The sequence below is a fragment of the Amphiura filiformis genome, chromosome 1 (genome assembly GCF_039555335.1).
Source record: "Amphiura filiformis chromosome 1, Afil_fr2py, whole genome shotgun sequence".
In the NCBI taxonomy this organism is placed as follows: domain Eukaryota; kingdom Metazoa; phylum Echinodermata; class Ophiuroidea; order Amphilepidida; family Amphiuridae; genus Amphiura; species Amphiura filiformis.
Window position 1 is genome coordinate 54,392,016 of NC_092628.1, and position 23,206 is coordinate 54,415,221.

The window sequence follows — 23,206 nt, forward strand, 5'->3', positions numbered from 1 at the left end:
TTTACATTTGATTTGCCGCGCCTTCAACAGGTCTATACGCCGCACCTTGGGTGTGAATTGTATGACTCAGGGTGGCAACACCGATGACACTGCTAACTCCAACTCATCACCAGTTTCATGTAAACAGTGGCGGGGTTTCAAAATTATTTCATGTTTTTTGCGGTAAATGAGCTGAAAACGATCAAGTAGTGCAATATGTCGAGGCGAGGTAGAGCACCGTTTAAGCCTAGGGCAGGGTTCCAAAAACCTGTCAAGGTAGAAGATGGTGTGTCTAAAGCACTTTTGAAGCAAGGGAGAAAAAGTGGCCAGCTGAATCTGTCAAACAGGAATCTCACAACAGGCAAGTGCTTTTTCATTAGGCCGAGTAAAAAATAATACATGTTTCTCGTCCGTGCCCTCCTCATTTTTTGAAGATTTTTCAAATTTCTTTTATTTTGTAAACTTTCAGTTATAACTTGTTGAAAAAGATGTTTCAGAAGTTGAAACTTATTTTACGGCTTTGTAAATGCATAATACATCATTTAAGAAGAGTTTTGTGATCAATACAGGGGTCTACCTCTCAACAATAAAATAAAAAGGGCCTCCTCCTTTTCTCAGATATCAATCTGTATGTCGAATACCGAAATATGGTGCCAAATACAGGTATTTAGCGCGTTTTCCAATAAAAAAATAAAAATAAAAAGGCCCTCATTCTCATAATTTTTTAAAACCCGGACGAGAAACATGTTTTTATTTTTACTTGGCCTTATACATGTATGTGTATGCACAATTGCACATACAGCATTATCATACTACCATTAAAATTTAAATATCCAGTATGCATTGTATGTGCTATTGGATCAAGTGCGAACCAGACACGAGCCAATCCTAAAAGCGGGCAGCCTAGTATAAGATCTGCTGCGCATTCAAATTGCATTGCCGTAATTAAAATATTGCATTGCATTGTAATTTCATTTGTGTCCATGCTAAAAATATATGTTTACACAATGAACTCACATGTTTTCAAGCAAATTTGCCGATGATAGGTGATCAAAAGCGATCGGAATGTTACATGTACAAAAGAACAGATCATCGCACAATTCAGCTTACTTTATATGAGATGATCTTTGGAAAAATATGGCATGGTCATGTGCTTGCGGAATGCCATGCAGTAAAATACTAAAACGTTGCGGCAATTCATGATTGACAACTAAAAATCGGCGTGTCGTTCGTATCTCCGCTGTCAGTTTCTTATCCACTCACTACGTCCTCGCAATTTAAGCTTTGTGTTGATTACGTAATGTGTCACCCTGAGTAAGGCTAAACACTTGTGCTGAACGTCAAATTGGTCACTTATCGCTCACTGTTCAAATTGTGACATCTACACCAATTACAGTCCCGAAACGGTCTACTTTTAGCCGACCTCAATTCCGAAACATTTAGTGATAGTTAAAAATGCGATCCCCAACCCTTTGGTTACCTTTGGACGAATTTGTAGAAATCTCTGCGGAGTCTCCGTGTCTGAAATTCCCCGGTACAAAGATAAAAAATGTCGCATTTCTCAGTCCCGGTGATGATACTATATCCGCATCGCTGTTTTCATACATGAATATGCATATCTATGACCCCTGTAACACTGATATTCAAAAGTATCTCATTTTGGAAAATGGATCTCATATTTGTAATCTTCTCAAATTGAATAGATTTGAGAAGCAATTTGAGATCCAATATGAGATCCAATTTGAGTGATGACAAATTGAGATATAATCCACCCAATTAGGTTTTATTGGGTGCTAAGTTGCTAACTATTATAGTTGGTGAAGTATGGTACTGTATGGAACCAGTGTCTAGACTTCTCATGGTCAAGTATGGGTTTAATTGCTGTTCATGGTCTTTTGAGCATACGTGGTTACCATAAGGTAAAGTTGAATTTAAAAATGTTTTTCTTGTTTGTTTCCTTTCCAAAACAAAAAATCAAGAGAATGTTTTTCAAATTATTTTTAAAGCATCAGAATATCAGAATATCTCACAAACTTAAAATCTGAATACTCATAAAATTGCCCCGGAAAATCGCAAACGCAATCACTAACAAAGGACTTATAAATTCCAGGAGGATAGTTGGTTTCAGGTTGTTTGTTTTTGCTACAAAAAATGAAAAGAACAACAGCTAATGTGGAAATAATTCATGCAGTGAAAACTGAAGCAAAACCCTGATTGATATATAAATTGGGATACATAAATTTGAAGTATGTATCAACAATAAGATGTTTCATAGTATAATTGACCTTGTCTTCTTGGCAGAGAAAGCTGATCTGCAAGCACAAATTCCCAATACTACTTCAGCTATTAAATTGGAGTAATTAGGCCTTGCTCTGTCAAAAATACAATTTTGGTGATCCCCAACTTCTTTGACCACGAAATGACAAACATTTGATAGCGCCAATGTATTAAGCACCAATTGGGTGATATATGGATCTCATATTGGTACTCAAATTCATTCTCAAATTGGGTCTCAATTCTATCCAATTTGAGATGATTTTCAAAATGAGATCCATTTTCCAAAATGAGATAGTTGTGCACAACAGTGTAAGGTCAAAAACGTGGCGTTGATTTCAACCAATCCGATCCACCGATTGTGACCACGTGGTCGGTTTCATGAATATTTAATAAGCAGCTTGATACTGACGTCATATCTGAGGTGACCAGGAGGCAGGAGATACCATTTTGGTCAACTGAACTCGACTCATGCGTTCTTTTGGTTCACATAAATCGAACAAAATTTTCAATAACGGGTAATACTAAGTAGGATTTCAATTTTTTATTAATGAAGTTACTTGTACATGTAGTTTTGAGGAATGACAAAGTTGTTTTTGGAAACTTAGATGTTTGTTTCAACTGATGATGTAGGATCGCAAGGTGAGTGAATTCGTGAAGAGATTTGCTTGTTTGAGTGATAGTAGGATACGGGATGTAGGCTAGTCCTCTGTGTTTGATCTGCTCCGACGTCTCAATTCACGCGGAATTATTCGTACCTGCTTACCAGACAGCAATACTGCGTATTGCTGTATGGAACCAGACATAGTAATGTGTTATGGCAAATTACAATAAGTACAGTGAAATAATGAGTAGGGCGGGTTTCTTCTTCGTCTTACGTAACAGTATACTTTTGTTCTCAAAAAAAAATCCGGTTGCTCTGTAGGCCTACCTATGGCGATCTAGCTGCAGTAGAGCAAGATAAACAAGATAGTAAATGTAAACCTGTATTTTAGCTAGAGTATCTCGAGCTAGTGCGAACATTAATTGTATCATGTAAACATCTGTATTTTGACAAAACGTTACAATATGATTTTAAAGTCACAATAAAGTTCCCCTAATCTCACCATACAGATAAATTGAAGAAAATATTAATGATGATCAATTTTTTTATTGTTTTTTATTTTCTTACAGTTCCAGATACAGTATGGCGCATCAATTTAGACGTCCCAGAAGAAGGCAAAACTGTTTCTCTTGATGATGCAGACGATAGATGGTGGGAACAAACTGACTTGGTCAAGCTAATTCTAGCATCCAATAAGCTACAAGAAATATCAGAAGATATCAGGCAGCTACCTGCCCTAAGTGTGCTAGATGTGAGTCAGTATGTAGGCCTACATAATTTATAGGGGCTCATTGAAGGGTCTGAACAAAGATTGATGTTGTGAAAACCTAGAGCTGTTTTACTGCAAAGCAGTTGGAGGGCCATTCAACTTTGACGCGCTATTATTAAACTGTACGCTATGAATACGCACACAACGAAAATTTAAATTTGCTTGATTTGGGTTGCAGTTTTAAAAGCTTCCAAATTTCTCTCTACAACTCTTAATAGCTATATATTTTATATATAACTACAAGAAAGGCTTTCAACATTCCATATATGTTCACAAAAATACCGTAACTTTGCAAAGAATATGATATGGGCACATAAACACAAATTTTTGTAATGAATTGAGCTAAAAGAGTAAGAAAAGCTGCGTTATTTTAAAAATGGTGCGAGTTCATAAATCAGGAATTTGCATATGATTAGAAACATGGCTTATTATCCTCATATTAAAAAATCAAGATTTTGGTTGGTTAAGACAAAAACCTGCCGGGATGAAAAGGGTATTTTACAAGACGGAAAAATACCAGTAAACAGTAGGCCATGCGACAACAGCATTGAGAAGGTTCATGCGAGCAGTGTTAAACTGCGTAGCGTATTTCACTGAGCGCAGATGAATGGCGCGCTTAGGCGCAACAAAGTCACGTGCGATGTACTCGTTCATGGTGTCAAGTCACGCGGTATTGTTATGAAGTTGTTTACTTAATTTTCGTCGATGGGCCTAATCTGGGTAACCAATTTAAACTATTATAACAATTTAGAATTTTAAGTTCAAAATTTGGGACAAAGACTAATCGATAGATAAAGGTTGAAATTACTTGTCTGGCTAAAAATTAGAATGATTAAAGCGTTAAGACAGAAAATATCCGGGTTAGAAGTCCTTAGCAACGAAAATAAATTTGAAGGTAAAGCAAACGCAAAAATCACTTAATTCTAACGACAAAAGTAGACAAAATGGAAATCAAGTAGAGAATTGTGAAGATATTTTCTAATAAAACTTATTTGTTAATTGCCCAAGATGATTGGCTACACATAATACGATACATTTCAAATCGAAATTTTCCAAGGAAAAGTAAAAAAGCATACCCAAGAGTGCGACGGTCATTTTTGCCAAGGTCGCGTCCGTTAATAATTTGACCTTTAACAGAAAACGCGCATGATGGCCCTCCGACTGAAAGGATGCTGGTTGTGGTTACTCAACAATGCTTGGTTTTTCCAGGAGATTATCAAATATATGTGACTGATGATACAGTGGTGTAGCTGCCAGGGGGGGGCAGGGGGGCAATTGCCCCCTGGCAAAAATTGCCTATTTGGGCCCCTGCCCCTAGTGCAGAAAAAAGAGGAAAAAGGAGGTAGAGAGAGGAAAAAAGAGAGGAGAGAGAGGGAGAGGAGGGGCAGAGAGATGGGGAATCCATACGATATGCAATACCATCACGATTATTATCAATAAGCCAAGCAAAATTGTCTATTTGGGCCACCGCCCCCCCCAAGTGCAGGGAAATTTGGTGGATTTGGGCCCCACCCCATACAGCGGGCTTGCCCCCCCTCCCCCTGGAAAAAAATCCCAGCTACGTTGCTGTGATGAGATTATACTGCCCAGCATTAATCAGTCAAGTACACTTGATGATCTCTGGAAGAAACAATTGGCCACCAGATTGCTCAGCATCTGACTAGCACCCTTAACCCTTAGTCATGTGTATACAGAATAAAAATTCCTTTAAAAGGAATAAGGCGAGCAAATTAATTGTCAAGATAAAGGTGTAGTTCCATATTGATATTGCAGTATTACTTCGATTTTCACTTGTCATCATTAGCAGAGGAGTGAAATTTTGATTGAAAGAATTAAACTAGGAAGGTTGGTGTTGAAAGTTATCTAAATGACGAAGAGACCAAGGAGAGCAATCAAATTTAGGACAACAAAATAAACACATAGGACTGTACGGTAAAACATGTACCAGCAGTCACCCCACCTTTGTAGGACTACACAACAAAAAGGCCCTCCACCATAGGACTTTACGGTAAAATATTTAGAGGACTATGCCAATTAAACATTGAATCCAAAACCATTATGTAAATAAGATAATGGCCATTAAAATGGGCTCACAGACATGGGTTCATTATTATGTAAATGAGATGTTCAATGTTTGCATGCGATCTCAATAAAAATTCACTTTAAAAGAGAAAGCCAGCTTCAATGCAGAAGAGGTCTTGTAATTAGTTTGGGTGGAGTCATGTGTATACAGAAAAAGGCATCTGTCAGACACTGAAATGTCCACAGTGAGTACCAATAGCAAGCATTTTTATAACATTATAGAGGCATGAGGGCATGTGCCCCCCAATTGGAGTTCAAATTTGACCAAAATACCAAAACAGTACCGACTGGTGCGGGCCCCTCTAGTAAGAAACCAATGAAAGTTGTAACATAATTGCATTTTTGTCTCTTTATTATATTTCACATAGATTCATGATAACCAGTTGGTATCATTACCACAAGCCCTTGGAGAACTGCAGAACTTACAGAGGCTGAATTTAAGGTAAATACATGTACAAGCACTCATTGATTTTTAATTTGATTCATTTAATAGATCAAATAATAAGGTTACTTGCTACATATCACTTTCATTAATAGTTTGGCCAAATGAAATAGCAGACCTTTCCCTATGTTATCAGTCTGTCTGCAAAAAAAATCCCTGTAATTATAATGTGAACCCAGTATCTGATCCCATTACTGAATGACAATGTAAGTGTTCTAGGCAACAAATAATGAAATATGTATTTACTTTTCAGTCACAACAAATTGACTCAATTACCAGATGATCTGTTTAACCTGAAGAACCTGCAGTTTTTACATCTAGAACACAATGAGATGACTGAATTGAATGAAAACATTGGGGATCTTATTCATGTAGAAGATTTGGTAGGTATTGAAATGGATCAGGGGAGGAGTAATGATTATGAACTACGGTTTAAACAATATGCTATGTAGCTAGAGCATTGACCCATGAAGCTGCTATAACTATAATGCAAAAAAATATATTATCAAAGCCATACATTTTGAGCAACTAAAGAAAGCTAAGGGAACAACCCAAAAGTTCAATGAAGCCCTATAAACGAAAGTCCTTTTTAGAAGGCTAACCCCCTCCCCTCCCCTCTAACGTAAGTGTCAAATATCCAAATTCGTATTCATTGGGCACATGGCCGTCGCTATGGTCGATGGGGTTGAGGAGGGGTGCGACATTGCACATTGCAGGATATTGATCACGTTTAAGAAACAATAATTCTATTTTATTTGAAATATTTTTTCTTGCTGGATTTTCAAATAAAAAAGATTCAAAGTGCGGTACAGCTGCTTTAAAAAATTAACTTACAAGTTTGAAATCATTTTGAAGCAACCACTGTAAAATGTGAATATCATACTTCAGAAAATACTAAAATTTTACAATTATATTTAAATCCTTAAAAAAATATCAACTTTTACCAATGTTTTAACTACTTCTTTACAAACGTAATCGGACTTTTTGACCCCCCTCCCTCACTTTTGGGTTGTTCCCTAAATCACTTTCATTCAAAAATCTTTTTTCTTATATGTTTCAAATGGAAATTTTACAGAATTTATCCAACAACAAGCTCACATCTCTACCAACATCTTTGGGTAGCCTGCGAAGACTGAAGACCTTGAATGTGTCCAACAATAACTTGAAGGAACTTCCATACACCATAGGCATACTGAAGGATATACGAATGCTGGATGCTACACATAATAAGCTAACAGAAGTGCCAGAAGAATTAGGAGATATGACATCACTGGAACAGCTGTATCTGAGGCATAATCAAATCACAAGGTTGCCAGTTATGAGATCCTGCGCCACTTTGAAGGTTTGTTACTTTATTTATGCCCTGATCAGGCCTTGAAATAAGAAAAAAAATCCAAGGGTCCGGACCCTTGCCTTTGAAATTTCAAGGGTCCTCACCAATTTTCATGGGTCCGACCCCGGACCCTTGCCTTTGAAATTTCAAGGGTCCTCACTAATTTTCAAGAAAATTGAAAACTTGGGTTGAAAACTTGATGGGAAACTAAAATGAAAGTGTACCTAGGGAGCTGGACGTATTATGTGAACCAGATTTTCCAATGGAACAACTAAACTAGGATTTTCTGATTTTTGCTTGTTTCAATTTTTACGGGTCACGCGGACCCGTACCGTAGGTCCGCGTCTACTTTCACAGGTATTTGATGCAAGGACGCGTCTTATTTCAAACGCTGGCCCTGATCAGCCCAAAAATCTAAAGGCAGAAAATATTATAGTCTTTATAGATACTTGACACAGTGCAGCTTTACAAATGCTTTACACACTGCAGCTGGACTGTTCCAAGTTGTTGTATGTTAACTTTTAAAAGTCCATATTATCCATTCTAAGATATTATTTTCAATTCTGAAGAAAACTCTTGGAAAGTTATCAAACTACTGGTACTAGAAAAGTACATTTTCAAGACATTGAATTTGGCTAAAATAGAATGACACCAAAATTATAATGTTACATTATCCCAGCTCAATCATTTCTTGTTCACAGTAATCTTTTAGCATCTATTAAATTTCCTATTCTTTGATAGGAATTACATGCAGGTAACAACAGGATCACAGAGATATCGCCAGAACATCTCAAACACTTTGGTTTGATGAGTGTGTTGGATCTTAGAGATAACAAGATTTCTGAACTACATGAAGACATTATGTTGTTGAAGAATTTACAGCGCTTAGATTTGACCAATAATGACTTGTCAAAGTAAGTCAATGCTATACAGTTCTAGTTTGAATATATGTGTATACATGTGCAATATTGCAGAGTTTGTGTATCTGTTTCATTTAATGAGGGTAATATATCAGAGACAACAAGATCTGTGAGCTTTTGGTAGATGCAGCGAAATTGAAGGTCCAAATTATAAAGAAAATTAACAAAGCCCACTTTTTCATTTTAAATTGTCTAGTTCCAAAATGGGATATCATGAAAAATATCATGAAAAAGATAGAAACTATTCAAGTTAGCCCCCAAAAGCTCATTTTAGAGGGTTAAATCCACTTTTTGTATGTGAATTTATATAGGAAAATCTATTGTTTTCTCATGTTGCCTGCCGTTATGGTATTACGAGGCACAGTGGGTTTTACTAATCATATTGTATTGTTTCATTACATGTAGCCTCCCATACAAGTTGGGTACGATGACTACGCTGAAATCACTTGTACTAGATGGCAATCCAATGAGAAGTATACGAAGGGACATTTTGAATGTAAGTCATAGTGTTAAAGGGAAAGTAATATCTCCCCCTGTCCAAAGAGCTGTTATTGGTTCATCTCTCTTGCTTGCTTGCTTGCTTGCTTGCTTGCTTGCTTGCTTGCTTGCTTGCTTGCTTGCTTGCTTGCTTGCTTGATTGCTTGCTTGCTTGCGTGCTCGCTATCTTGTTTACCCTCTTGAGAGAGAAAAAATAATGTAAAATAATGTAAAATTTATAATGTTAAGGTCACAAGTACTTTAGAATGTATAGTCTACCACCTTCCCTATTGCTGTCTTGTAGATATAAAATTGTCAACATTTCAATAAATTATTAAATAAGAAAACCAGCAACTGCACCTTAAGTTTACCAAGCATGACTGCATAAATAGATGAATAACAGCACTGTTTCCAACAAGTGAAATATTTGGATAGATAGCAGTTATCAACCTTTTTACCTTGAATAAGTTGACAGTGAGGTACATACAGATTACAGAGTCTGTTTTTCTGCCAAGCTTAGCAATGTATCATAAACACATAAAGCTACAAAAGTTCCCTGTTCACAAGGACTAGCTTGTTAACTATAATTCTTCTGTGAACATGCAGCTTTTGGTCTTACTAGTAAGAGGGTTTCAAACTTACCAATTGCTTTGCAGAGAGGTACTATGGGATTAATGAAGTATCTCAGAAGTCGAATTGAAGAAGAACCATCATCCCAAGACGCCACAGACAGTGGAGCAGCACCCTCAGCATCAATAGCAGATATCGGCAGGACAGCAGCAGTAGCAGGAAAGACATTTGATTATAGTGGCAAGAAAGCTACTGAAGTCCCTGCTACTTTATGGGAACCAGCCAAGGAGTCAGAAGTTGAAGCGGTGAATTTCAGCAAGAATTTGCTTACTGAAGTTCCTCCAAAGTAAGTAAATGAATTTTAGATTTTTTATGAAAATAGTAATAGGCCTACTGCTCTTTTGTAAGTGTTACCAATTAACAAGTACCTGTTCTTTTTGATAGTTATGTTTTCTGTTAGCCTTGACATCAGTAAGCCGAGCTTTTTTTTCCACCCCAGCCTAAAGTATGTTGAAAAATCGCAGTTGTTCAAGCTTTTTACAAGCTGATCATGGTTTGGAGAAGGTCACCTGAAAAGATCAAGTCATTTTGTAACAACAACAAAAAAAACTGACTGCCACACATCTGAAAAAGAAAAAGGACACACTCCCTCCTTGTTAAGCATTCCAACACTAGAATGACACTAGAGTTAGGTTTATCATTTCAGGTTATGACTGAGGCACATTATCAGTATTATTCTAAAGTTGGTCTCTAGTATTAACTGTAAAATACTCAAAATCATTAGATAATACCATTTCCTTCATTTTCCTGTTATAGCTTGATACTGCTGTCTAAAACTGTAGTGGATGTCAACCTTGGGCTCAACAAGATTACCAGTCTACCAGTAGAGATGCAAATGATGACAAGACTAACACACTTAGACTTGAGGTAAGTCTACCAATAGAGATGCAAATGATGACAAGACTAACACACTTAGACTTGAGGTAAGTCTACCAGTAGATATGCAAATGATGACAAGACTAACACACTTAGACTTGAGGTAAGTCTACCAATAGAGATGCAAATGATGACAAGACTAACACACTTAGACTTGAGGTAAGTCTACCAGTAGATATGCAAATGATGACAAGACTAACACACTTGGACTTGAGGTAAGTCTACAAGTAGAGATGCAAATGATGACAAGACTAACACACTTAGACTTGAGGTAAGTCTACCAATAGAGATGCAAATGATGACAAGACTAACACACTTAGACTTGAGGTAAGTCTACCAGTAGATATGCAAATGATGACAAGACTAACACACTTTGACTTGAGGTAAGTCTACAAGTAGAGATGCAAATGATGACAAGACTAACACACTTGGACTTGAGGTAAGTCTACAAGTAGAGATGCAAATGATCAACGCTCTGCAGGGTCTATTGTTCTATTGTTTCCGATTAGAGCGCTGACATATTGGAAAATGTTGCCAATCAATATTCATGAGAGTGTACATTCAACGTCCAGTTTGCTAAATTGGGTGAGTTGTGTTTGGTAGGTGTGAAATACATCTGACTGGGCGTTTTAATTACGTGAAACGAATAAAGGCAGTGACATCGATTTAATGGCTGCCCTCGCTCTCATTGTCCCCTCTCACCCTCCCTCTCTCATTCACATCATTTTCCTTATATTTCTATTTATCTACTTGTCTTTATTATATTTTTTAATTCTCCTTCCTCCAGCCCTCTCTCATTCTCCATATACCCTCCTCCCTCTCTTCCCCTCCCAAGACTTCTCACAGATGGGAATCTGCCCCTCCCCAACCCCCTCCCCTCTTTGGGCACGCCACTATTTCTATACCAATCTCCTTCTTAAAATAAGATTAAATGGAAATTTCTTAAAAACAACCTTCATAGGCCTATACTTATACTTACATGTATACGTATAGCGATTACCATTATAGTGTAATACAGATATATGGACTGGACATGGCAGCCTTCATACATTCTAATGTGTTATCGATCACCAAGAGCATTCAATTTATTTAAATGAAACGCCTATCGTCAGGTGGGTGGTAAAGATGATGGCATCGACAGCTAAAGCCTCCTTATAGTCTTCAGACCCACACAAGCACACATTTGGAATACATGAGTACAATGGTACCACTTTACACATGACTGCCCTTACACATGACTGTAGCGTGGTCACTTATTGATACTCGCCTGTTGTGTAGAGCGTTAATATGATGCCGGATCAGTGACCAATTTAATGGCGGAACCCCTTTCTTCAAACAATGGTACCACTTTTATGAATAGCCTGTCGCAACTTCTAATCGGCATCAAACTAACAAAAGATTATATAATCCATTGCGACTCTATTTCTATTAAAAGCTCTTTGCAAATGATGACCAGACTAACACACTTAGACTTGAGGTAAGTCTACAAGTAGAGATGCAAATGATGACAAGACTAACACACTTAGACTTGAGGTAAGTCTACAAGTAGAGATGCAAATGATGACAAGACTAACACACTTAGACTTGAGGTAAGTCTACCAATAGAGATGCAAATGATGACAAGACTAACATACTTAGACTTGAGGTAAGTCCTACAAGTAGAGATGCAAATGATGACAAGACTAACACACTTAGACTTGAGGTAAGTCTACAAGTAGAGATGCAAATTATGACAAGACTAACACACTTAGACTTGAGTTAAGTCTACAAGTAGAGATGCAAATGATGACAAGACTAACACACTTAGACTTGAGGTAAGTCTACCAATAGTGATGCAAATGATGACAAGACTAACACACTCAGATGTGAGGTACCGGTAAGTTTACCAGTACTTAATGGACTTGCAGTATGTCTACCAGTACAGATCTAACAAAAAGATTTGACACAAACTAACAGACTTATAAACTTCTTGAAAAGATATGGGCAAGGAACGAATAACCTGTATAAACTGTATGGTTTTCCTTTGTAGACTAAATCACAGCCAAGGCAACAGACATGTCCATCTTAGGGATCCACAAGATTATAGGATCATTTAAATGCCATCCATTTGTTTTGTTTGTTACTAAACGTTTCATAGCCTTCAATTTTGTAAATATTAATGAGACCTGATCAGGTATAATCAGGGCCGTGACACTCGTATTCAATCCCTGTATAAAAAATGAAGTCACTTCGCCGGCAATTTGAGTGACGGTTGCTATGCCGGTTGCTATGCATCGAGGTGGTAAGCCTAAAACTTACGTACTTGTGAACGGCTATGATGCGTGTTACTGCTTTATTGGTCAAAAGGACTTATCCTGTATTTGATTGACAGTTGCTAGGGCATCCGAATGGTAAATTAGTCTTGGTTTCAGACCTGCAAGAACAGGTACGATTGTAACGCAATTTGAAAGTACGTTTATTTGTTTTAAGAAAGAAATACCATTTTCATCAAATTTTATATTAGTAGAGATAATATTAGACCCATATTTTACTTGTTTTATTGAATTACGAGCTAATTTTATGTATGAAATGTGCACATTTAGACCGATACAGTGCAAACGACACTCCGTCTTGATTAAGTCTAACATCGTCAGGCTAAAATCTCCTCAATCTTGAACGACTGTCGAGGAAGTCTATTTCAAGCTATTTTTCCAATATGGCGCTCATCGACTGCCAATTATTCGGACCCTTTTCGGCAAAAATACAGCTGATTTAGCCAGTCTCGCCATGGGGTCATCATCGAACAGAATATTTTCCTAGCATATTGAGGGAACTCTTCAGCTACTTGCTTGGTTTTTCAAAATATGATAGTAATGGAAAGAAACGACCAATTGTTCGCCGTTTTTCGCCATTTAATTTTTTTTTAAACGATGACGTACACATGCATCAACTCTTCCACAGAAAATACACTCCTACACAGCGCGTGCCATCACATGCATGATCGCGCATTGGCTGTGTGACTGACTTCATTTGCGCATAAACGAGTGGCTTATCCTATAGTATATTAGTACTCGAGAATCCTTGGTATAATCACATACATTTACAAAATATTGTATTGTATTATATTCTAGTGACTTCAAAGTGATTAAGTGAGTGTCCGGGTTGATTGAAATGAGTTGCAACTGGATCATTGACAGTTTTCTTTACACTCAATCATAAATTGGACACATTTTTGTGTACCATACTAAAGCTTGCACCTGTCCCTATGCCCGGGGGTACTCAAGTTTGGTTTTGGTAGGGACGTGCCGCTGAGAATTTGAAAGTGGACCCATAAATATACCAATTTTTCAAGAAATTTGGACCCATTCATATACCAAAAGTCAAAATTTTCGGCCGAATTTAACCCAAACTGTCTTAGTTTTTACAAATTTTCCCAAAATTTTGGGAAAATTTTGGCTAGATTAGGAAAAATTGGGCTATTTTCCGAAAAAATTGAGAAAATTTTGAAAAAAGGACCCATTCATATACCAAAATAGGCTTTGAAAAAGGGGCCATTGATATACCAAAAGGCTGAAAATGCTACCCATATTTGCGGCACGTCCCCGTGTGGTCATTTGTACTGAGTACCCCCCCGGTCCCTATGCCAGGATCAGCTCCCCTTATTTCCCTCAGGTGCACTAAAACAACCAACAGTAAATTCCATGATGAATGGATTTGTTTTTAATTCTAATCTGTTACAGGGGCAATGCACTGAGTACTATACCTTCCGAATTCAGCACCATGGAGCATATGCGTGAAATTAACATCTCTTACAGCCGCTTCAAGGAACTTCCTCATGTCATTTACACCTGGAGTAAACTTGAGAACATCTTGGCCAGCGATAACCAAATAGAAGTGATAGATGTAGCTGGATTGCGCAAATTACCGATGATTGCCACCTTGGATCTTCAGAATAATAACATAATGCAGGTGCCTCCTGAACTTGGAACTATTGAATCACTCAGGTGAGAAGAACAACATTGTAAAACTTAATTCATTTGTTAGAGGGTCACAAGGGGGGGGGGGCATTTTCAAGGGCCAAATACACCGGTTTCTTATGTTCTCCTTTACATTTAGAGTTGGGCAATTGGGCCAAATATTAGTGGTTTGTGGGCCACCTGTTGAGCACCCATGGCTTAAAGGCGGACTCCGGCAATCATAACATTATGCCTTATATGTTAGAAAAATAATTATCAAGCACAAATCACATTGTTTTATTTAAAACAAACTCATATTGACCATAAAAATATTGACCAATAAAAGCAGTCGGCTCTCAACACCAGATATTCAAAATTCCGCGCCGAAATTGTCTAAGTGCAATGACGTAATGGTTATTTTTGTTCAATTGTCGTCAGCCTTCATTGTATTATACTGGGACGTCATTGCACTCGGCGCCCGGGAATTTTGAATATCGCGTGTTGAGAAACGGATGTTTTTATTCGTTTTTATGGTCACTATGAGTTTGTTTTAAATAAAACCATGTGATTTGTGCTTGATAATTATTTTTCTAACATATAAGGAATAATGTTGTGATTGCCGGAGACTTCTTTTAATATGTAGAATTAAGGTCACATTCAACTTTTGGGTCAGCTGTGATATGACAACAATAATAATCAATTGCTCTGTGCATCATCTCATTATTTCTGTACAATATTCCTGTAATTGAAGAGCTACTAACATTTCTATGATAAGAACAAAACATAGTTCCATTTAGTGGATAAGGTCAGCAACATTTAAGTTAAAGTGGCCACATCCATCATCACCTTCACAAGTTTGAATGTTTCTTCTTTTCTGTCTTTCATTTCAGATCTCTACAATTAGCTGGGAATGCATTCCGTAATCCGAGGCCTGCCATTCTGGCAAAAGGAACCCCAGCATTACTGGCGTATCTCAAAGACAGGATTCCAACTAATTAAAATGATAATCATTACTTGTTTTGTCTTTCTTGTGAACTCACAGGTACTTTATCTTAACATGATACATTAGCCTCCTTGTATTAAAAAGTAAAATAAAAAAACTTCTAAAGCATTGATCAATACCGTAAAGATTCGCCTAATGGCGCACTTGGGCTCCTTTGTCTTGGGGTAAATTTCATGTACAATAGAGAGCTCCCTTCTCTGAAATCCCAACAAGAATTAAGGTTCCATGCTCTTATTTGCTGGTGGGAATTTTACCGGAAGACACTTTTAGGTTGTGCCTAATAATATGTCAAGGGAGCCCATAGTGCTGTTACTGATTAGGCGAATCTTTATGGTATTTCAATAATATGTGTCATATGTGTGTACATAAATGGCTTTCAGTATTTGAGATTTTCAAAGCTGGAGTATGTAAGTCAAATCTATTCACACAAATATTAAGACAATCTGCTGACCTGCCAAAGAGATTAGACACAAAGAGGACCAACCTCACCATATTTGTGTGTCCCCTGTGGTGGGCAAAATAGTGCAGGCCTTGCCGTTTGAGGCGAGCGATCGCTCTTGCTCGCCACCGCTCGCCCAAACTCGATTTCTAGTGAGCGATTTTTCACTCGCCATAGACATTAAATAATACTCGCTGCGAATCTCTCAAAATCAGCTATCGAATCAGCCAATTCATCATTTAATCGATTCTATTCCCCCTACAACCGGAGAAAGCAACAAATTTTAGCGCGCTTTGCGCGCATTTCAATATAAATACCGACCGAAGGTCTACTTGATTGATAAACTCAAATAAGCGGTATTTGTGAAAATTCAACCACTCACCTAGCATAATGCTAGCGAGTGTTTAACCACTCGCCTTTAAAATCTAGACGGCAAGGCCTGAATAGTGTACCCCCTGATTATTTCGCCATTACATGCGCTTTGATTTGAAGCGTGTGTGTGTTTGCCTTGTGCGAGTAGCATGGTGTGCTGTTAATATACATTAAGTGCTACATGGGCAAATCTTTGTAACTCTCAAGCTCAAAATCATTCTTTGATTTGGGGAAATGAAACATTTTATTCAAATTACTTGTACACATCCATTTTGACATTATTACAATAGATCTTGGTTACTGGCATCCATGGAGAAACCATTGTAAAATGTTAGGATGCAATCAAGAGACAATTAAGTAATTTGTCACTAAAAGCAATTTTGAGAAATGGTTACCGGTACACAAAGTGTTGTGCTTCTGTATCATCATTGTCATATCTATAGTTTTGGGCAAGGTTCTTCAGCAGTCTGCAGATTTGGCACTGTTTATAGCATAAACATGGAAGTGGGGTTCCGATTGAATCACGTCATCATCATATCAGTACCTCATTCCCGATCAAGCAGTGTAGCAATCCATGACCTAGTTCTTTTTACCCGATAATCAGGAAGAGCAGTTGGACATCGCTGAAGGAATTTGCTGAATGCTTTAGTACCTGCCTATATCAGACCTCAGGAGTCAAAAGTATATTGTATATTGTAACATGTTAAGGGGTGGGGTATGAGCGTTTGGACAGTATTTATTTTGGGACATTAGAGCACATCAGACATATCGAATTGCATTCTGAATACGAAGAATGTCATTCTGATATCAAATAATTTTGATTTTTTGAAATTGTAATTTAATACACATTTTATGGCAAATCATTAAAAATTGATATTTTTGATATTTAACAGTACTTGAAGTAAACTTTATAAATCTGAAAGTGTATGTAGGTGGGATAAAAAGCCGACGATCAATTTAAAATTTTGACCTTTCGTATTGAAGATATGGATTTTTTTTCCCAAAACACCAAAAAAAATTAGGTCTTTTTTGGGTTATAAAATCCATATCTTCAATATGAAAGGTCAAAATTTTCAATTGACCGTCGGCTTTTCCTCCCTGCTACATACACTTTAAGAATATATCATTAGATTTATATAATTTACTTTGAGGACTATCAAAAATTTGAAAAATATTAAATTTTTATAATTTGTCATAAAATTTGTATTATATTGTGATTTTCAAAAATGAAAATTATTTGATATCAGAAAGACATTCTTCGATTCAGAATGCAATTCGATAGGTCTGAGGTGCTCTCATGTCCCACAAAAAATACTGTTAAAACGCAATAAACGCTCATTTTAGATCCCTTAAGTAGACAAAAATTATGTAATTGAAAATTTATATCATGTGACAAAGACTTGTTTACCTGACTTGTCACAAATATTTATGTAAATAATAATCGCAGTTAATTTTGTGTCTACAGCCACGTTTTGACAGTGTATAGTTTGGTGTCAACTTCTGCATACATTATTCATGAACATTAATAAGCACAGTTGCATATGTTGTGAAAATGTGATTAACCCCCTTTTCGTCCCAACTAATACATGTCATTTCAAAGTTGGTAGAGTGAAAGAGCATGAGTTATGGTGATGTATACCTTTGTCAAATTATGTTCTTATTTAGGAATATTTTTGTCAAGTTATGGAACTTATGTATCTGAGAATGTATAATTTTAAAAAAATCAATATATAAATCTGTAATCAACAGTAATGAAGTGTCAATCATGGCTGAACAATACAGCAAATATATCTCTTAAAACTAACCAGGAATGGCCTTTGTTTACGGTGCTATTTATAGTCGATAAAAATCTTAGGCTAAAAAATAATTTAGTTACCTGTAACGTCCCAAAAACCAAAATGCGATGTGCATTGTTTTGGGGATTTTTTAAAGTCACAATTTTAGGAAAATTATGGATCAATTCTGTGGCCACATGCATGAACCTGATATCCCACAATTTTTTAGTTATAGTCATGGATGTGTAGAGTAACACTTTATCTATCTTTGCTTTTAAAAAAAAAACAGCCTGGATAACCGAACTTTTTATCTACAGAAAGCAGTATTATTTTCACTTTTAAAGGGCATTTCGTGATCCACAGCATCATCCCCACTTTTCTCAAAAAAGTTGAGATTTTTATATCACTGGAAACCTCTGGCTACATAATGTTTATGTACAAAAAATTCTTGCAGATTAATTTGTTTAGCAAAGATATCGTGAAAATTTGAATTTTGTTCTGGTATACCAGAAAGAAATTACAACACATTGTCTATGGAGCAGTGTAATACACATAATCATGCTTAACTCGCAAACACAAAATCGGAATCAACTGAAATTTGGGGAACCAGCTTTTTTCGTGGATATCTACTGAAAAATGTCATAAAAAGCTGAGTTTTTATGACATTTCATTTCAGATAAAAAGAGGCTGCTAGGATCACAAAATACTCCTTTAAGAGTCATACACTGAGTAAAACTTCAAATTGATTTTTCTCAGTTTAGTGTCTGTTTGGGATATCAGGTTCATGCATGGTTCACAGAATTTTCATAGGATTTATTGATTTCTTATTCCATTTGAGAAATATCTTCTGAAAGATTATGTCATTAGTTTTTTGCTTGAAAACATAATTTTTTCTGGATTACTCAAATAAAAAAAACATGAAATAGAGTAAATTGCTCCCAAAAACTAAAATGTGCACAAAGAAACAAGATTGTATTTTTTAGACTTATCTCAATATTGCAAGAGTAAGAATATATATAGTTCAGATTCAACAAAAACTTGGATATTATTGAAATCTTGTTTTATGAGAAATTTGCCTTAATGACATGGAATATAATGTGTGATACTATATTACCAAAAACAGCCCATAATTATTATGGGCATCATTTCATTTTGTATATTTTATGAAAGCATAAATCCTTTATTTAATTTTGTACTTCTGTTGAGAATCAGGTGTGAATATTTTGAAATATTTATAAATTTATTTGTATAAGTTCTTCCAAATAACATGAATGGAAATGCTGATCTTTCTGATTTGTATCAGGTTTTGTATTGTCAAATGTTGCCTTAAATTTTATTTTTGATTGAAGCCACTTTACAGTCATTTTCTTTACCCCAATGAAGTCTCATGTCTGTATAACCTCTCCAATGTAGATTCGCTGTCGAAGTGACGTAATAATTGGATAACTACCATAACAATAGATGAATATAATTTTTGAATGGATCGCCCTACAAACAGGTTACACTCATCACCTGTGTATAATCTTACAGGTGTGAGTGATTAGCGTTTCTTTGACATCTATGGTTCAATGCCTAGGTACCATGTGAACGTTGTAGTGAAGGGCGATCCATTCAAAAATAGTATTCATCTATTGCTATGGTAATTAAGGGGGTATTACACCCCTGTGGTAAATCTGACTATTTTTGCATTTTTCTCAAAAAATAATAACACACTGGTAACAAAAGTTATGTTATATTACTGGGGCAAGGAATCCAATTAATACACTGTAATTTCAAAACACGCGGTTCAGTATATATGACAGGAAATGAGGTACATTCTAGCTGTACCTCTTTTCTTATCATAAATAACGAACCGCTTGTCTTGGGTTACTGAAATTCCAGTGTAGTAATTGGATTCCTTGCACCTATAATATACATAACTTTTGTTACCACTGTGTTTTTAGTTTTTGAGAAAAATGCAAATATAGACACAAATTTATCGAGGGGTGTAGTACCCTGTTACATTATCACTTAGACAGCGAATAGCTACAAATCAGGGCATATGTTAGTGGCATAGCAAAATGCTGCAAAATTTTTAATGAAATGCTGTACAGCTTTGTGGTTGAAAATCATTTTTGCAGTGGAAAAGGTACACTCTTACAAGTCTCACTTGAACCCTGTAAATGTTATGCATTATTTTTTGACTAAAATATGTTGTGCATTGTAATAATTTGATCTAGGTAAGAATTTAAACAAAATCTATGGAGTGAAGTTTGTGATAACTGTATATCAATAAACATGACACCTATAATTAAAGAGAAACAAAATGTTGTTTTGCGTATTTTGAGTCTAAAGTGGGTAGTTACTCTAGCTATTGTGTGACATACGTACCATGTCAAAACCAGGAACTTTTGGGCAGGATCATAAATGGAGAAATAGCCAAAAATCTGCCCGGGGTGATTATTTTCACAATTTGGGTTTGTTGCAAATTTGTGATGTTATTAATGTTTAAAATATTGTCTGATAGTTTCAGATCGGAATATAACTGGCATCTTGTAATTTTTTCAAGGTAATTCCTACTCTCAACATTGTCAATAATATTTTTAAAGGCCAATATCTCAATTTCCAATTTTATAATACCGTAACTTACGAACTCAATATCTTCGCTTAGGAATGTCCGATTTCATTGGGGAAAACGGCGTTGTGGAGCAAAATCTCTCTATATTTAACATTATATAAAAACCTCAAAATTGATAATCTGCCCAAACTTAGTGTCTGGTTTTGACATGGGATGTCACATATAACCTAGCCTGTGTGGCAGTGCATATGGGTTTGACTTTTAGTCATGTTACCCCGGTAGATACTCGAGACACGGTACAAATGACCATACAAGGACATGCCACAGGCGCAAACATGAGTACCATTTTCGGCCTTTTGGTATATTGAGATATTTCTAGGCCAATTTTGGTATATGGATGGGTCCTTTGTTCAAAATTGTGTCAATTATTTTTGAAAAATTTGTCTATTGATGAGTCCACTTACAAATTCTCAGCGGCACACCCCTACCTGAAATATATTCTATATAAACAAATATCCTGATTACTTAGTTTAGTCCGGGGAGGTGGTCTCAACTCACTGTAATACGCATAATAGCGCATATCCTGGGTTTCTCTACCGGAAGTCAGTTTTTACCAAAATTCCTTCCCACAAGGTAATGGCATATTGCATAACAATAGATACAGTTCAGAGGTTAATCCATCTCCTTTGTTATGCAATATGCATATTGTATTGCGGGAAGAAATTTTGGGACAAATCAAAGTCCAGTCGAGAAACCCAGGATATGAGTGTTACTACAAATATGCTTCAAAATTTAAATCCAACAAAGCATATTCATTATGATGAAATGCAGACTCTATAACAGACAAAAATGCCAATTATCTTGTACGTTTTTCTTCACAAATTTATTTAAACATTTGCTAACACTTGTACAATAGTAACCTTCCTCACAGTTATTCACAAAATAAGGAGTCCACTATAATAATACATAATGCTTTTGACATTTTGAAATTCTAAGGATAAACAAAAATAAATTATCTAAGTAATTTAAATAACACACATCCACTGGTAGAAGATACACAAAACTTCGCAAATTAAATAAACTTTTTTATAACCTATGAAAACATTGAAAATAAAGAGCAACTTCAAATTTTGTTGATCTTGTTTTTTTCTTAATCAAAAGTTGAGTTGACTTTGAAGATGACATTCAAATTTTGTTGTTTTTTGGATTTTTTTTTATCAAAAGCTGAGTTGACTTTGAAGATGACATTCAAATTTCATTGTTTTTTTGGATTTTTTTTATCAAAAGCTGAGTTGACTTTGAAGATGACATTAAAATTTTATTGTTCTTGTTTTGGGTTTTTTTTATCAAAAGCTGAGTTGATTCTGAAGATGACATTTTCTGGAGTACTGAAAGCTCATAACTTTGATATTGACCATTATATCTAGCAATAAGTAACAACCGCTTTCTGAAGAAAAATCAATATATCCAAGTTACCGATAATGAAAAAAGTATCGAAAAATCTGGAAAAATGGACTGAAATTGAGCAATTGTCCTAGGTCATTTGATGATATCCACGGAGAAAGGCTTTCCATGCCAGCAATGAATGAAAAACTGAGGGATGAACTAATATTAGTACAGATGGTTATCATTTATGGATGAGTGTAGAAGATCCAAGTAAAATTGGGAGAAAATTGACTTGTCAATATTGAGTGGCCAAATATATTGATGGAAAATTTTAATCCTGACATCGACGGTCCTTAGCTAACAGCAGATTATACAGTGATGCCAATGCTACGCCTTAGGTGCACAATCGGGCTACTTGGCAATAACTTGCTGCTACTCAAAATAATGTGCCACTACTTGCAAAAGTCAGGTCGCGACAGTAGTTTGATGTATTTTCCTTTCAATTTAGCCGATTTACAAAGGTCTTGAGTTTCTGAAGCTCCGAACTTCAATTACAAAGGGTTTTGTGACCATTTATTGATCAGTCCGTAACTTCCCATTTAAGTACCGGAAGTCGAGTGCCCAAATATCCAGTATTGGGTGCTTTTTTTTTGGAATCTTAACAATTGGGCTACTTGAGATGCCTTTACCACTGGCAAGCAAATGTGCCACGCCTTGGCGCTGAAAAGTTTTGGCAGCACTGAGATTATATTCCACTGAATTGTACCAACCTTTCAGTATCAACTTGTTTCCAATCATTTGTAAAAGCCGCTTCACATACATGTACCAATCCATTTGGTATGCATGATGAGATCAAGCCAGAGTCAGTCAGATTAGGCTAATTCTGTGTATGCGTATACAGGAAGAACCATATCATACATACTCGCCATATTTGGACTTTTTCCCTAACAGGTCCAAAAATAACACATTCTCAAGGTCCAAGAAAAATATTGTTTGTGATAGTCATGTTCTTATCATTTCAGTATTTTACAAAGTTTCCTTAAACCGAGTTGTTAATCTGTAAACCAATTCTGAAAACTCTTCAACAAAAAGCTTCAACCTGAAATTCTCAGGACATGCAACTTATCCTGCAGTCAGACTTTGTTATGTCCCATTTCTATGTGTAAGAAAACTCATTTCTTTGTTTTAGCATCTTCTTTAACTTTCCATATCATTAGTTCCATACAGCTCTTGGCATCCTCCATACTGTCATGGCCACCCACTGTAGAAAAGAGAAAGTTACCAAATCAATAAAATATTAATTAACTCTGGTATCAAAGCACCAAATTGTAATAACGGCTGTGTGTTTAAAAG

At 36.1% G+C, this 23,206-nt stretch overlaps 2 protein-coding genes across 2 annotated transcripts in view; one reads left to right on the plus strand and one right to left on the minus strand.

The window, feature by feature from the left end:
• The first annotated feature begins 67 nt into the window (after window positions 1–67).
• On the plus strand, window positions 68–15,827 carry LOC140148927 (leucine-rich repeat-containing protein 40-like). Its single transcript, XM_072171040.1, has 11 exons — window positions 68–340; window positions 3,427–3,608; window positions 6,077–6,150; window positions 6,404–6,533; window positions 7,226–7,492; window positions 8,225–8,397; window positions 8,809–8,899; window positions 9,537–9,796; window positions 10,267–10,377; window positions 14,106–14,369; window positions 15,212–15,827. The coding sequence occupies exons 1-11, from the start codon at window positions 196–198 to the stop codon at window positions 15,318–15,320; spliced, it is 1,806 nt and encodes a 601-aa protein (XP_072027141.1). The 5' UTR covers window positions 68–195; the 3' UTR covers window positions 15,321–15,827.
• Window positions 15,828–21,334: 5,507 nt separating this feature from the next.
• Window positions 21,335–23,206, minus strand: part of LOC140148962 (uncharacterized) — a 36,330-nt gene continuing 34,458 nt past the window's right edge. The window contains exon 15 of the mRNA XM_072171078.1: window positions 21,335–23,114. Within this exon, the coding sequence (XP_072027179.1) occupies window positions 23,026–23,114 (89 nt within the window). The 3' untranslated portion in view covers window positions 21,335–23,025. The remainder of the gene's footprint in view (window positions 23,115–23,206) is intronic.